At 40.3% G+C, this 14,015-nt stretch overlaps 2 protein-coding genes across 2 annotated transcripts in view; both read right to left on the reverse strand.

Moving 5' to 3' along the window:
* LOC309701865 (uncharacterized protein) overlaps nt 1–14,015 on the reverse strand; it is a 51,930-nt gene that overhangs the window by 15,959 nt on the left and 21,956 nt on the right. The window lies entirely within an intron of this gene.
* On the reverse strand, nt 450–5,367 carry LOC309698899 (myelin-oligodendrocyte glycoprotein-like). Its single transcript, XM_082521649.1, has 5 exons — nt 4,987–5,367; nt 2,188–2,565; nt 1,995–2,072; nt 1,804–1,907; nt 450–1,713 (listed from the first exon to the last, which is right to left on the reverse strand). The coding sequence occupies exons 1-5, from the start codon at nt 5,081–5,083 to the stop codon at nt 1,666–1,668; spliced, it is 705 nt and encodes a 234-aa protein (XP_082377775.1). The 5' UTR covers nt 5,084–5,367; the 3' UTR covers nt 450–1,665.

Consider the following 14,015-nt stretch of genomic DNA (forward strand, 5'->3'; position numbering starts at 1 on the left):
AGCTCAGTCACAAATGAACACACTTTAACACGACACACTGCTTCTCTTTATGATTACAACATACAGCACATTGTCTATCAGTCTTGCAAAGTGGGATCACTGTTAATGGCCTTGTGAACGTCGCTGTTGACAGATCATTTCTTCTGCCTCTAAGTTTTTTTATACTTTTCAGATATGTGCCAACATCTGAAGAAGAGCTTTGAATGGCCTTCATGAATAATTATAACTTGATTTATAGAGAACCCAGAGTTACAAAGTGCTTCATAGTTCAAATTAAAGCCTCACATTGAAGATTAATGTGTTAAGAACATAGACACAGTCACATGATCAGTCACATGATCAGTCACCAACAGACACCAAATGAGTTTTCAGCAGTGCTGTTAAACAAATCAGTGAAATGAGAGTGAGTGTGATGAAGAGCTGAAGAAGAAACAGACAGCAGACAGTGATGACGAACTGTTGCTCATTTATTTGATTTCGTCATCATGTTCACAGAATACTGATGTTATTCAAGAACATGGAACAACAACAGTAAACTCAGTGAATCATTTTAATTTCTATGAAACAAAACAGTCACATTTTTAAACAGTTCATTTGGTTCAACTGTTTGAAAACATCATCAAATGCAAACAGGAAACGACACATGACGACAATAAATAAATAACTTATATAAAACAATTAAATTAATTAATAGGACGAGGTATTAGTCGTAAAAACAAGAAAACACACAAATTGTAACAAAATGTCAAGAAGAGGCTTGAAAATCCAAGAATCCAAGAAACTCTTTCAGTTCAGTATTTAAATGTTTTTATTCTTGTGATGAAGTTTAAGCTTGTTTCATCACACAAACACTGACTTTGACTTAAAGGCAGCAAAAGCAGCAATAAACACATTTGTGTTTAAACATTTCACACCTGTAAACTGAGGACGGTCACAAATCAGACTATAAGGTTACAGTCTGAACATCGAATCCCAACCAGCAGGAAGTTTCACAGTAAATGTAATAAATTAGTTGTAGCTTTAAAAATCTAGAGTATAAATCAGCTTTTTTTCTGTTTATAAAGTGCAGCAGTTACTTAAAGTGTTCAGCTTCCGTTTCTCTGAGACATTAAAGTTAACAGACAACTAACAAACAAGGTTTGCATAAAACACGAGTGCTTAATGTGAGCTCCATGAATCCTGTTCCTGGTACTTCAAACTCTACTGGTGATTTTCCAAAACAGTTTTAATTTTCATTTTAATTTGTCCATCAGAGACACTTTGAGGTCTCACTAAAAGATTTAAGTGCACCTTAACCAGTGAGGTAAAGACTAAATAACTTAGATTAAACACGCTGACAGTGAGGCAGAGGAGTGTTTCTTCTCCAGCCTTAACTTCACAGTTTTGTACTGAAGGAGGAAATCCATCAGTTTCACTGCTTGATGTTTCCAAGCAGATACTCCAGAGTCTGACAGCAGCAACTCTGACTGAAGACGTCTGTAAGAAATATTTCCTGTTTAGATCCTCTGATCTTCCACTCTGGATTTTCTTGTACGTCACTTTGTTTATGTGAAAATGAGCTTGATAAATAAACCGGACGAGGCCCCAATCTGAATGAAGATCCAGCACAGATAAATCTCTGCTGCTCTCAGCTCCATTAACACCGACACTCCTTTGAGCAAGCAGCTAGACTGGTAGTGGTTCTGTTTCTGTCTCATCATCCTCTGGATGCTTCTGTTGAAAGAAGGAGAATAATGAGTCAGTCTGACGGTACAAGAAGCAACAACATGTTTGTGTTTGTTTCTTTGTTTCTTTCTTACTTACAGTTCGATTCTGATGATGGCAGCAAAAATATACAATAAGACCAGCAACAGCTACAGCCGATATAAAAGCGATGAGAAGAACCACAGCGACGCTGGATCGACCTGCTGATGTAGAAAAGACAAGAAGGTCACCACAAATACACAAAACCCCAAACAGGGATGATGCAGAGAAGAGTTGGACTGTGTTCTCACCATTTGTTGGAGTCGTGTCCTGAGGATCTGGAGTTTGCAGCGGCGTCTCTGTCGTTGAGGTTTTAGCAAAGTTTGAATCTAAAAGACAAAACAGTCAAAATCTGTTATTAAAATTAGGCTGAAAGTTTGTATTGAGAAAAAAAAACAACTTTGAGTTTGGAACCACAAACATCGCCACAACAAATCTTCTCACCGACTACAAGTTCAACAACAGCAGCTTTCACTCTGCTCTGCAGCTTGGGGATGAAACATCTGTATCTGCCGTTGTCTTCCTCCGACACGTTCAGGATCTTCAGTGAAATGTTCCCGTGTTTCATGTCGTCCATGAACAGCTCCGTCCTCCTGAAGTACGAGGCCATCTTCATGTCGGGGACCTCCTTCCTGTCCCTGTACAGGTGAACGTACTCCACTCGGCTCAGCCGGTCCGACGGGTCGGGCTTCAGGTCGGGTTTGGACCACTCCACCGTCAGACCCTGGACATCGAACGTGGGCTCCAGGTGACACGGCAGGATGACATCATCACCCGGAGCAGCGATGATTGGAAGATTTGAACCAATCACCAGAACCTCACCTGGAAACAGACGGAAAATTAAACCTCCTGAACTCCTACAGAACATCCACAGACCCCTGTCGAGTTACACACCAAAGACCTGGAGATCATGAACAGCCCCACTGGCCTCTGTGCTGTTATGTAAGTCTTTCTTAATATACGCAACAAAATTTCAGACATGTGCTGTTTGTTGTTCTGTTACAGGCTAACTGACCCTCGTGTGTACAGTCTGTGGTCCTGAATTTCTAACATTTTATTTCAAAAACAATATTACAAATGGGGATTAAGAATAACCCAATCATTTATAATACAATAAGGGTCTGGGGGGAAATGTGTAAAAGGTTGGGTAGAGAAGATTGCACTTCATTCTTGACTCCTTTACTGAGAAGCAAAGATTTTGTTCCAGGAATGTCTCGCAGTATGTTCGATAAGTGGCAGAAAAAGGGATTAAGGGTAATTGGTGATTTGTATCAAAACATCACACTGATGAACTTTGAGCAATTGCAGTCAAATTTTAATATTCCTAGAGACCAGTTTTTTGGCTTTCTCCAGGTTCGTAACTTCGTTCATTCTAGAATTCCACAGTCTTCAGAAATAGTTATATATGATGATATTGAGACATTTCTTATTAAGCGAAAAGACAGAACTCATTTTATCTCAGCCTTTAACTCTCTCCTATCTACTCTCAGTAGCAACAGATTGAGCGCTATTCATAAATGGGAGAGAGATCTTAATAATCAATATACCGAAGAGGAGTGGAAAGGAGCCATTAACATGAGTAGTTCCACTTTTACTTGCAAGAAACCCAATACAAAAATCATACATCGCCTTTATATAGCTCCTAATGTCTTGCATAAGATTGCACCTCATATTTCCCATTTTTGTAGTAAATGTCAAAAAGAAACTGGCACTTTTTTTCATTACTTTTGGGAATGTAAATTAATCAAAAGATTTTGGAGCTTCATTTCTCAAGAACTAAGTAATATTTTTAACAACCTGATTCAAAGGGACCCCGGGTATTTTCTTCTTGGCCTATCCTCAAAAGAAGTAACATTGAATTACTTGCAGCGCAAATTATGTGACAAACTATTGCTGGTAGCTAGGAAATGTATTCTCATTAATTGGGTTAAGGATAAACCTCCCTCTGTGACTTTGTGGTACAGAGAATTATTTAAAGTTATTCCTCACGAAAGAACTGCTGCTATTTTAGGAGGAAATGAGGGTCTCTTTCTCAATGTTTGGTCCCCTTTGCTTTCTTATTTGCCAAATGATTTGTCCCAACTGCTGAGGGGGGGTGGTTGCGATTAAGATGTTCTCAGTTAAATAGGAAGTAAGCGTAAAGGACAACAATTCACTCTTGGAGTTTATCTTTTTCTCTTTCTAAATCTCTGGCTAATTGAGTGAAAATGTTGTTTTTTCTCTCTCTCCTCTTTACCCCATATGTGAATTTGTACAGGTATGTAATGACTTTAATATATTCCCTTTGGGGTTTTTTTCTTTTCTTTCTGCTTTGTTATGTTTTATGCTTTTCTTGATAATGAATAAAACTGTTTAAAGTGAACATTTTATTTCACTATAATAAAACTTTATCAAGCAATAACGTGTTTATTAAAGTTTAACAACACAAACTGATTGATCAGCCTGATGCTCATCCAAGTTCTAAGAAACAACACAAGTATTTATTCATAATAATAGTTCGTGTGACTCATCCTCAGTAAGTTTTACACTAAAAGTAAACACGCTGATTTAAGTCAACCATCACACAGTCTGCTGTTTTCACTGATTCATGTTTCCCTTCTAATTATTTACTTGTTAAGACTGACTGTTTAACCTCGCTGCGAGTTCAGATTTAATAACCAACTAATTTCATTTATTAAAAATTTTAAACTACAAATCCAGAGTAAACTACAAAACACGCACAGACACCTGATTGGACGAACGAGCCACGTCGGCAGTCAGACGTAATTCCTGATGGGGTCATGATTGTCAAGCTAATGTGTTTTTATAGAAAAGACATTAGCTTGTGGAAACACGTGTAGTCAGCAGCAGCATGTGCGGACTGAATCTGCATCACTCCGGATCAATAAACAGTGTTTTAGTTTCGGCTCACCGGACGTTGTGTTTTGTAACTCTGCTCTTTCTCTCCTCTGACAAACACACGGCTCTCATAAACCTAACATGCCCACAGACTGCTCGGTGAATCACCGCCATCGTGTCCGTTATAAACAAACCTCACACAGTCAGAACCTGCCTGACAATCTTCTCGTTTTAAGCTTCTTCCGGTTTTAAAGTAACTCACTGACAGCTGTCACACTGTTAGTGACGGACAACACAGCACAGCTGATAACAGTCATTTCAGCTTATTCACATCCGCCAGTATGTGATTAAAATTCACTGTAATCTGCACTAACACGCAGCTAGAAGCTGGACACGTCGGCTTACCTTGTACGGGAGTCCAGACGGACAAAGCCGAGCACAGGAGAAAAGTCCGGAGTGAGAAAAAGGAAGAGTCCTTAAAGTAGAAGTTGTTCAGAGACATGATCGATGATTAAAAGTTCCGTTTTCTGACTGAAGCGAGTTTTTTTTTTTTTTGGAAATCTGTCGTCTGATCAGTCCCTGCCTGCTTCGCTCTGAATGAATGAGCCGTGAGGATCTCCCTTTTTATATACGTAACAGTCTCCGCCTACTGCAATCTGGGTGGGGTTAACTGAGCCCTGGAGTGTTATGAAGTCCCATGACCTGACGACGTTAACGGAAATCTCACTGTGACGTTTGCGTGCCGGTCGCGCTTTAACGCATCACAAAAGTTACTGTATTTGGATCATTTCTATAGAAACTCCGAGTCTCAGTTTGTAACTAGTCTGCTCCGTCTCACTTTCTGTTCAGTTTGAAGCCTCAGACATTATAATGTGTCTCACTGATAACAAATAAAAACAAGCCGACCTGCCAGGTGAAGTAAGCGACTCTGAACTTTCATAATAGAAAAACATGAAAGTCATGTTGACACAACGTGTCGTGTCATTAATGATTCAGCAGTATGTAGCACAGCATCCAGAGACTAACTTGGAAATATGACTGTTTAATCAATCTAATAATCTGTTAGATACAGAAGGTGAGTTTGATCATTTCTCTGTGAGATCAAAGCTGCAGCAAAGATTCAACACTGTTTACAATGTTGTGATGATGTAACATCCTCCACCTGCCAGTATAAATGCTCAGACATGTCAGTGCAGAGAACAATGGAAGCTCTGCTGGTTAAACTGGTGCTGGCAGCACTGCACTGCTCCTTATAGTCAATACAGATATTTTATTTGTATACACCATGTATTACATCACTGCTAATAACAACCATAATCAGAGTCATAATAATATATGTATTTATTAATAACATACCAAAGAGGAGTAATAATATATAAATGACGAATTAACCACGTTTTAAATACCTTATTTATGCTTAATAGTGTGGCTTTAATATATAAGTGCTACCATTATGTTTAATATATCTAAAAGAAAATCAGGACTCGTACTTCTGAGTTTCTGTGACATTAATTAAATGGATGAATTCTCAATAACAACATTGATTAGCTCCACAGAAGCTCCAACAACACGAACATCCTGTTTCTGCAGCTGTTTACAGTCTGTGCTTCACTGGAAGCAGATGATGTATTAATGGCAGCAAAGTTTGAGGGGAATACACTCTCACTCTCACTTCTTCTTACAGCACACGTGTTTCCCACAGACTGCATGTAGCAACCACTACTTTTGGCCACTGTCTCTACTGGGAACTAATCTCACCGCAGGCGGCCTGGATAATCCAAGACAATTAGAGTGAAATAAACCTCAGTGGGTTTTTACTGTAACACATGCACTGGTTTACCTAAATCTTGTCTCTGACATTTGCGCTCTATGCAACACTAAATGATAATAATTAAAAGAAATACAACTAGACTGAAACCAAGAAAAATTAAACGTTTTTAAGCAATAAAAACTAAGTTGAAATAAGAAAATTTGCTCTGGAAATAAAAAACTTATTCAGAGAAAACTTTGTTTTATTAACTTTTCCCTGGAGCAGAGCTGACAGCGCTGCGTCAGCTGGACTGTAAATCCCGCTTAAGACAACACGTGACATCAGTTTGTATAAAATAGGTAAACGTGCTTCATCTCTCATTAGTTCAGCAGCTTTTTCTAACAGGAACTTCTCTGATTTAAAACCAACAGACGTGATTTACAGGAGGAAGCAGATGTTGTTGGTTTATTGGTGGAAGTTTGACAAAAAGCCTCATAACTTCTGATGAAACCGTGACTCTTACAAGTATGACATGTACAGTATGAACGCTCTGTAAAATTATTTAAAATATTATGTCTCATTTGACCTCTGACCTCTTCTTCAAGGTCAGACTGATCTGAAGGTCCCTTCAGTATTTAATGTTGAATAATGTTACATTTTTAGATCACTTTAAGAAATTCTGTCATTAAAAAAAGTGCAGTTTTGGCTCCTCTTTGATCACATGTGACAATCTGAGCTCAGGCCAACTGCTCACTTACTGAGATCAGCAGTCAGATTATGAAGTATGAATATTTATAGATGTTATGTTTTTATGAATCTCCTGATACTCTGGTTCATGTTTTAAAGGAAAAAAAAGAACACAAAACAAAAATGGCAGCTCAGGTGGATCACATGATCTCTGCTCTGATTTCAGTCTTACTGCCACTCAAAGTGTTTCTAACCACAAGTCAGATTTTTATCTCCATGCTGCACTTTAATCTGAGCACTTCAAGCACTTTAGTTTCCTCACATCCAGTTTAGAATAACTGATGAACCTAATAAGGACGTCTTCAAAGAGGCAGTCACTCAGCAGAGTCACTCTGCTGAGTGACCTCTGAACCTAGAAGAACCTTAACTGTACACTGCCAAGAAACTGATGGCATGCAGATTTGAGGAGCCAAGGATCAAACCACCAACTTCGTGTGCGTGTGTGCGTGTGCGTGTGTGTGTGTGTGTGTGTATATTTTACAACAACAGTTGTCAGGCACTTTATTGTAAAGCATCGACCCAGAAAAACAGTTCAGTCTGAAACTGGTCATGAACTCATGATCTCAGGTCAGGCGATAACTCTCAGTGGATCTGTCACTGGGAGTGTCAGTCATTCCACACGACCTCTCACACGCTTTTATAAACATCTTTTACATAACATCTGATGTCATCAGAGGGATTCCCTCCTGCTTCACTACGCAGGGAGAACCATGTAAACAAACACAGGAAACACTTTTATGATGGGTGTTGGTTGTTGGGTGCAACATCCACCAACCAACACCTGGTCGAGATCTGTGACCCAGATTCATTATTTGCTTTGTTTCCAGCAGCAGTTTTATGATTCTTTATGACTTTTTACTGAAACACACTTATGTGGATTTACACAGATGAGAACATTAAGAAGATAAAAACTCACTCAGATACTCACAGTTTGTCTTTTAAAGCTCAGCAGAGAAGATTCAGATTCACACATTTTGTGCCATTTAAGTGGAGCCTTTAAATGTTATCCGAGTCTAAATATAACACAGCAGGTTTATTACTAGAGAGTTCAGGAGTCATGAAAAACTGTGTTGCGCTGGGAGACACTCTATTGTGACGTAGTTTCTGACACATTATGAGTTATTTATAACTCTGTTATTTGTGGTTCATTCCTTTTCGTCACCAAAAGGAATGAAGAGGGAACTCCTTCCTTGTTTACCAAACAAAGTAAACACTGAATGAACAACGACAGAGCTCGTTCCTCTGCTCTTAGATCTGTGCTCTCTTCCGGTCGATTTTTTCCTCGCTACCTTCATATTTTTTCTTTTTAAACCTTAAGTGTCAAAAGAATCCTGTTCACTTATTTTCAGCAGTGTGTTTACTTTATTACTGGAACAGTTTTCTGGATTTACATCTTTGAATCCAGCTGTTGTGTGAACACATGAAAATTTGCAGATAAAGTGAACACAGCTGGAAACTGTGAGGAAACAGAACAATAATACAACTAACTATAACTACACTGTAACACATATTTTAATCATGAATGGCTCCTAAACATGTTAGCAATGAATAAGTTGATCATAAAATTATTTAGGTCAGGTGATAACTGTGAAATTGTCACTGGGAGTGGGACTGATACAGCCTCAGTGTGTTAATGATAAAGGTGAGAGGTCATCTTGTTTCGTCAGGTTGAAGGACGCCTCTCCTGCTGCAGCCAAGCAGTGAGAGGTTTAGGTGCAAACACTGATGGATTAGTTATTACTGACCCACAGTTGTTTTAGATTTAGCAGCTTAAATCAAGCTGATGTTGAACAAATGAAATGTTCCAAGCTGAAGTGAAAGTATTAGAAAATACTAAAGAAAAATAAAAACTGCAGAGAGAGAGAGAGAGAAGCAGTTCAGTCTGAAACTGGTCATACACTCATGACCTATCGCCTGACCTGTCCCTGGCTGTGTCAGTCATTCCACATGACCTCTCACACGCTTTCATAAACATCTCTCATGTCTGATGTCATCAGAGGGATTCCCTCAGAGGGAGAGCCATGTAAACAAATACTGGTAACACTTTTATGATGAGTGTTGCTGGTCGACACAAACACGAGCTTAAAGTCAAAAAGTCAAACACCACTTGTGTGAAGAGTGATCTATACTGGTTACAGTGGTTAAAATACTGATCGTGGCCCCTCACATAAAGAGGAATCCTCTACAGCTCCCGGAGTAAATCAGCTGGGTCGGTACAGAGGTAACAAAGAACCAGCACCACACACGGGCAGGGGATCACTCTGGCCCGGCCGCGTGGGCACAAATATAAACAACAGTCCACAAATAAACTAAATAAAACAAGGCAAAGTGAAAGAAAATGAGACCAATAAAAATAAAACCAACTGGGAGAAGACAGCAGGGTCCAAAACCAGCGGCTGCTACAGGAGTTTCTATAGTTCAATTAGGCTGGAACACAAACTGCTGAGGAGAGGTTTATAGCAGCAGACAGAGCCTGAAAAACGCATTTAGCACTTAACCTCCTCTGGTTAGCAGTCAGGATGCTTACCTCAGGACTGAAGTCGCTATACTGAATCTGCTTAAATACAGCAACTACCTCTCTCCACGACAGCTGGAGTCAAAAAGGAATAAGGCGGCCACGCTGGGGCCACAAATGTGTCACTATACAACTCAAATGTCCCAAAAAAGAAAGAATCGCAGGACAAACGTGCAGCCTACCTGTGGCTGTGGCGTAGCCCGACCAAGACCACCCGGTTTATCCTGATGATATATCCGCTCGCAATGCTGCTTGCAGGAGCAAGGGAGGAATGAACGGGAGGAAACCTGCGAGGCAGTGCAGGCGCCACGCTGCAATTAGTGTACATGTGACAAACAGAGAGCGAGAGCAATAGGGCGAGTGAGTAGCCCATCTGGCGACACTGAGCTCTCACAGCATAAACACTGTAAACTCACTCAGTCATTTCCTTATTTCCTTGATGACATCATCATTGTTTATAAATAGGAGTTACCTGGTGATGTAACGGGAGTTTCAGGGCGGTGTTTGCATGCTTTCATACTTTCACTCTCACTATCACAGGAAGACAGTCTCAGTCTCATCAATGACTTTATTTGGATTGTTATTGGCACAGACACTGACTCTCTAACCCTGCTGTTATCTCAGAGGGCGGTGCTATCCTACCCTGGATCACCACCAAGTCATTGGTTCAGGTATGTGGACGACACCTGGGTGACAATCAAATCTCATATTTAAAACCATCATCCTCTGGAGCATAAACTGGGTGTCTTGAAGACGCTACAACACAGAGCAAACAGCATCCCCACGGATGAGGTGCCCTCAACCTTATAAGGTGTTTACAAGAAACCTGCAGTCAGCTGAGACTGAAGAAGTCACGTGGATCAGTGACGAAATGTTTCTCCCACTGAAAACATTCAGATGAACAAAATAAACTTTTAGGGATCGTCTCGCTTTTCTTCGAGACTCAAACAAACATATTGTTGTAATTTTTCGCACTGATAACAAAAGAGAGACAGAAAGTTTGATCACATCCTGATTCTGCTTCAGGTGAAACGAGGCTGAGCTGCTCGCTCCGTGTCTGAAGGATTTTAGCGTCTCTGACTAAAATCTGCAGGGTCATGGTTTCACCCACTCACCTCCTCCACCCGCAGCGTGTCACATGTCAGTATTGTGTGCAGAGAAAAAAGAAAGCTCTGCTCATTAAAATGATTTTTATACATTTACAATAAAAACCAGGGCTCGTTCCTCTGTGTTTCTGTGCCGTGAATCAAACACACGATGTCCCCACTACAACAACACAGAGTAACGACCGAACTTCTGCGACCGTCAGAACAAGCTGCAAACACGCGCTCGAGTAATCGCAGATGACCATAACATTACTGCAGACACATTAAGGTCACGTGTAACAAAACTATTTGCAATCCGTGTATTTTAACGTAATTTACTGACCTTTTCTTTGGACGCTTTGACGCGGAGATCCATTTTCTCAAAGAGCAACCAGGAAGTAAACAGCTCTGGTGACACATACGTCACTCTCATGTGACACATAAATCTCCCCGTATTATAATATTAAAGTATTTACTGAAAAATGCTTTAAAAATCACTCAGGAACATTTTAAAATTTCATACATAAAACTATTGTTTACTGTTACTTGTGTGGGTTTAAATGAGTTAAACACAAAGTGTAAAGACATAAATATTGATGACTACTGTCGTATAGCCGAGAGACAGAGTGAGAGAGAGAGCGCCCCTGGTTTCAAGAGGGAAAGTAAAAGAGGCAGAAATGTTCGGCTTTGACTCCGGTCTGCTCTCTTTTTCTACTTTAAACCGAAAATGTCGTTTAAAACCACAACAACACACTGAGGATCTCTCTGCGCGGGTTAGGTCGGGCCCTCATTGGCTATTTCTAAAACACCTGTTAAAACTCTTTTTTTTCTTTAGCTTTATTTATTTGTTTGTTATTAATATTGTTGTTGTTGTTATCGAATGACTGTGCGGTTTTTGAGGGATTTGTGTACCACTTGTGTTTTTATTGATAGTGTAGTATAATAAGTTGTGTTGTTTGGAGTTTGCAGAGCTTCACTGTGTCACAGAACAGCATTATCAAGATGGCCTGGCCTGTATTTTATATAGCGCCTTACTAGTCCCTAAGGACCCCAAAGCGCTTTACATATCCAGTCATCCACCCATTCACGCACACATTCACACACTGGTGATGGCAAGCTACATTGTAGCCACAGCCACCCTGGGGCGCACTGACAGAGGCGAGGCTGCCGGACACTGGCGCCACCGGGCCCTCTGACCACCACCAGTAGGCAACGGGTGAAGTGTCTTGCCCAAGGACACAACGACCAAGACTGTCCAAGCCGGGGCTCGAACCGGCAACCTTCCGATTACAAGGCCCAAATTTGTCAATAGTGCCACTGCGAGACGGTTTTGAGCCTCACGTTGCCCATCATTAATAAGAGAAGGGGAACAGAAAAGTTCACCAGGAGCAAAGAACCAAGAACAGAAATGCCAAATACTTTTTTAAAAAAGCCCAACATGAAAACCACAGACACACAACTAACACTTTTCTGTGTTTTCTATCACCTGGTTTTACTTCTGCTCCCCCCCCACACACACAGTCTTCATTACAGTGTTATACACACTTTGAACAGCGGCTGTACTGAGAGCAGAGCTCACTGCAGACAGTCCGGACGTCCCCACAACAAGAAAACTTCTAGAAGATTAAACTAAACCTAAAGCCAAACATAACAAAACGTTTTAAACTTTAAAATTAACTGAAACTATTTTGTAAACTTGAAAAACTCAAATAAAATCAGAAGATTTTCAAGATTCATTTAGTTTCCCTGGTTTCACCCACAATGCTGGATCTAACACCCAGCTCAGAAGACTCAAACTTTAAATAGTTTGCTTTTTTAATGGGCTTTTTTGTCAAATTTTAGGCTAAAAGAATGAAACTTAGAGAATGTTTTCTCCTGTTAAAAGTCTACAAAGGTAAACGTGAATAAAAAGGAGAAATGGAACAAGATCCTGATCATCCCCTGAAGCAGCGCCCTCTGCTGTTACGGGTCGTAAGTGCTGGAAGTGAAAGTCAGGCTGGGATTTTTTTGCAGCTTGAGCTGTGGGCTGTTTTGAGACGCAGAGCTAAAAATCAAAAGTGGGGAATGTGGGGGTCTTCCCACCTGGGTTGAAACCAAATGAGTGGAGAAAGGGGCATGTAGACCAGAGGGGAGGGAATCCCCCTCATTCCCAAAATGTGATGCTATCACATGACTGAATGTGACTGTCCCAGATCACTCAGGCTGACCTAATGTGCCCCCACGTGGGCGATCGTGACTCAAGAGTTGGCAGGTCATCTTGTAATCGGAAGGTTGCCTGTTCGAGCCTCGCCTCTCAGTCTCGGTCTTTGTGTCCTTGGGCAAGACACTTCACCCATTGCCTACTCCAGAGGGCCCGGTGGTGCCAGTGTCCGGCAGCCTCGCCTCTGTCAGTGCGCCCGAGGGTGGCTGTGGCTACAATGTTGCCATCATCAGTGTGTGAATGTGTGGATGACTGAATGTGTAAAGTGCTTTGGGGTCCTTAGGGACCAAGTAAAGCGCTATACAAACACAGGTCTCTGCTTTTGTGAGCACATGATATGACAGTGAATGTGCCATAATAAGACCTGCAGGTCTGAAGCTAATAATTAACTTAATTATCATAGAAATAAAATGTACTCGCTGAAACATACATGTAGGTCATGTGTTGTTTGTGATCTTTCATGAATATTCACACGTTTGTTTTATTCAAAGTGTTTACAATCTCTGTGAACTTCCACAAACAGGATTAAAGCAAAGTTTGAAGATTAAGATCACTTCATCCCACACGTTACATTTCTCACCCAGTTATCAGCTCTACTTCAGTAAAACGTGACTCTCATCAGCTCAGTCACAAATGAACACACTTTAACACGACATCAACACACTGCTTCTCTTTATGATTACAACATACAGCACATTGTCTATCAGTCTTGCAAAGTGGGATCACTGTTAATGGCCTTGTGAACGTCGCTGTTGACAGATCATTTCTTCTGCCTCTAAGTTTTTTATACTTTTCAGATATGTGCCAACATCTGAAGAAGAGCTTTGAATGGCCTTCATGAATAATTATAACTTGTTTAAATTATTAAATAATAATAATAATAATAATAATAATAATTAAATAAATTTATAGAGAACCCAGAGTTACAAAGTGCTTCATAGTTCAAATTAAAGCCTCACATTGAAGATTAATGTGTTAAGAACATAGACACAGTCACATGATCAGTCACATGATCAGTCACATGATCAGTCACCAACAGACACCAAATGAGTTTTCAGCAGTGCTGTTAAACAAATCAGTGAAATGAGAGTGAGTGTGATGAAGAGCTGAAGAAGAAACAGACAGCAGACACAGTGA

The sequence above is a fragment of the Aulonocara stuartgranti genome (genome assembly GCF_965226115.1).
Source record: "Aulonocara stuartgranti genome assembly, chromosome: 3".
NCBI lineage: Eukaryota > Metazoa > Chordata > Actinopteri > Cichliformes > Cichlidae > Aulonocara > Aulonocara stuartgranti.

Coding starts and splice junctions, on each gene's coding strand:
- LOC309698899 (XM_082521649.1), bottom strand. CDS start 5,083: ATGTCTCTGAACAACTTCTACTTTAAGGACTCTTCCTTTTTCTCACTC. Junction 2,566..4,986: donor CGTCTGGACTCCCGTACAAG/GTAAGCCGACGT, acceptor GTCTGTTTCCAG/GTGAGGTTCTGGTGATTGGT. Junction 2,073..2,187: donor TGTTGTTGAACTTGTAGTCG/GTGAGAAGATTT, acceptor TTTGTCTTTTAG/ATTCAAACTTTGCTAAAACC.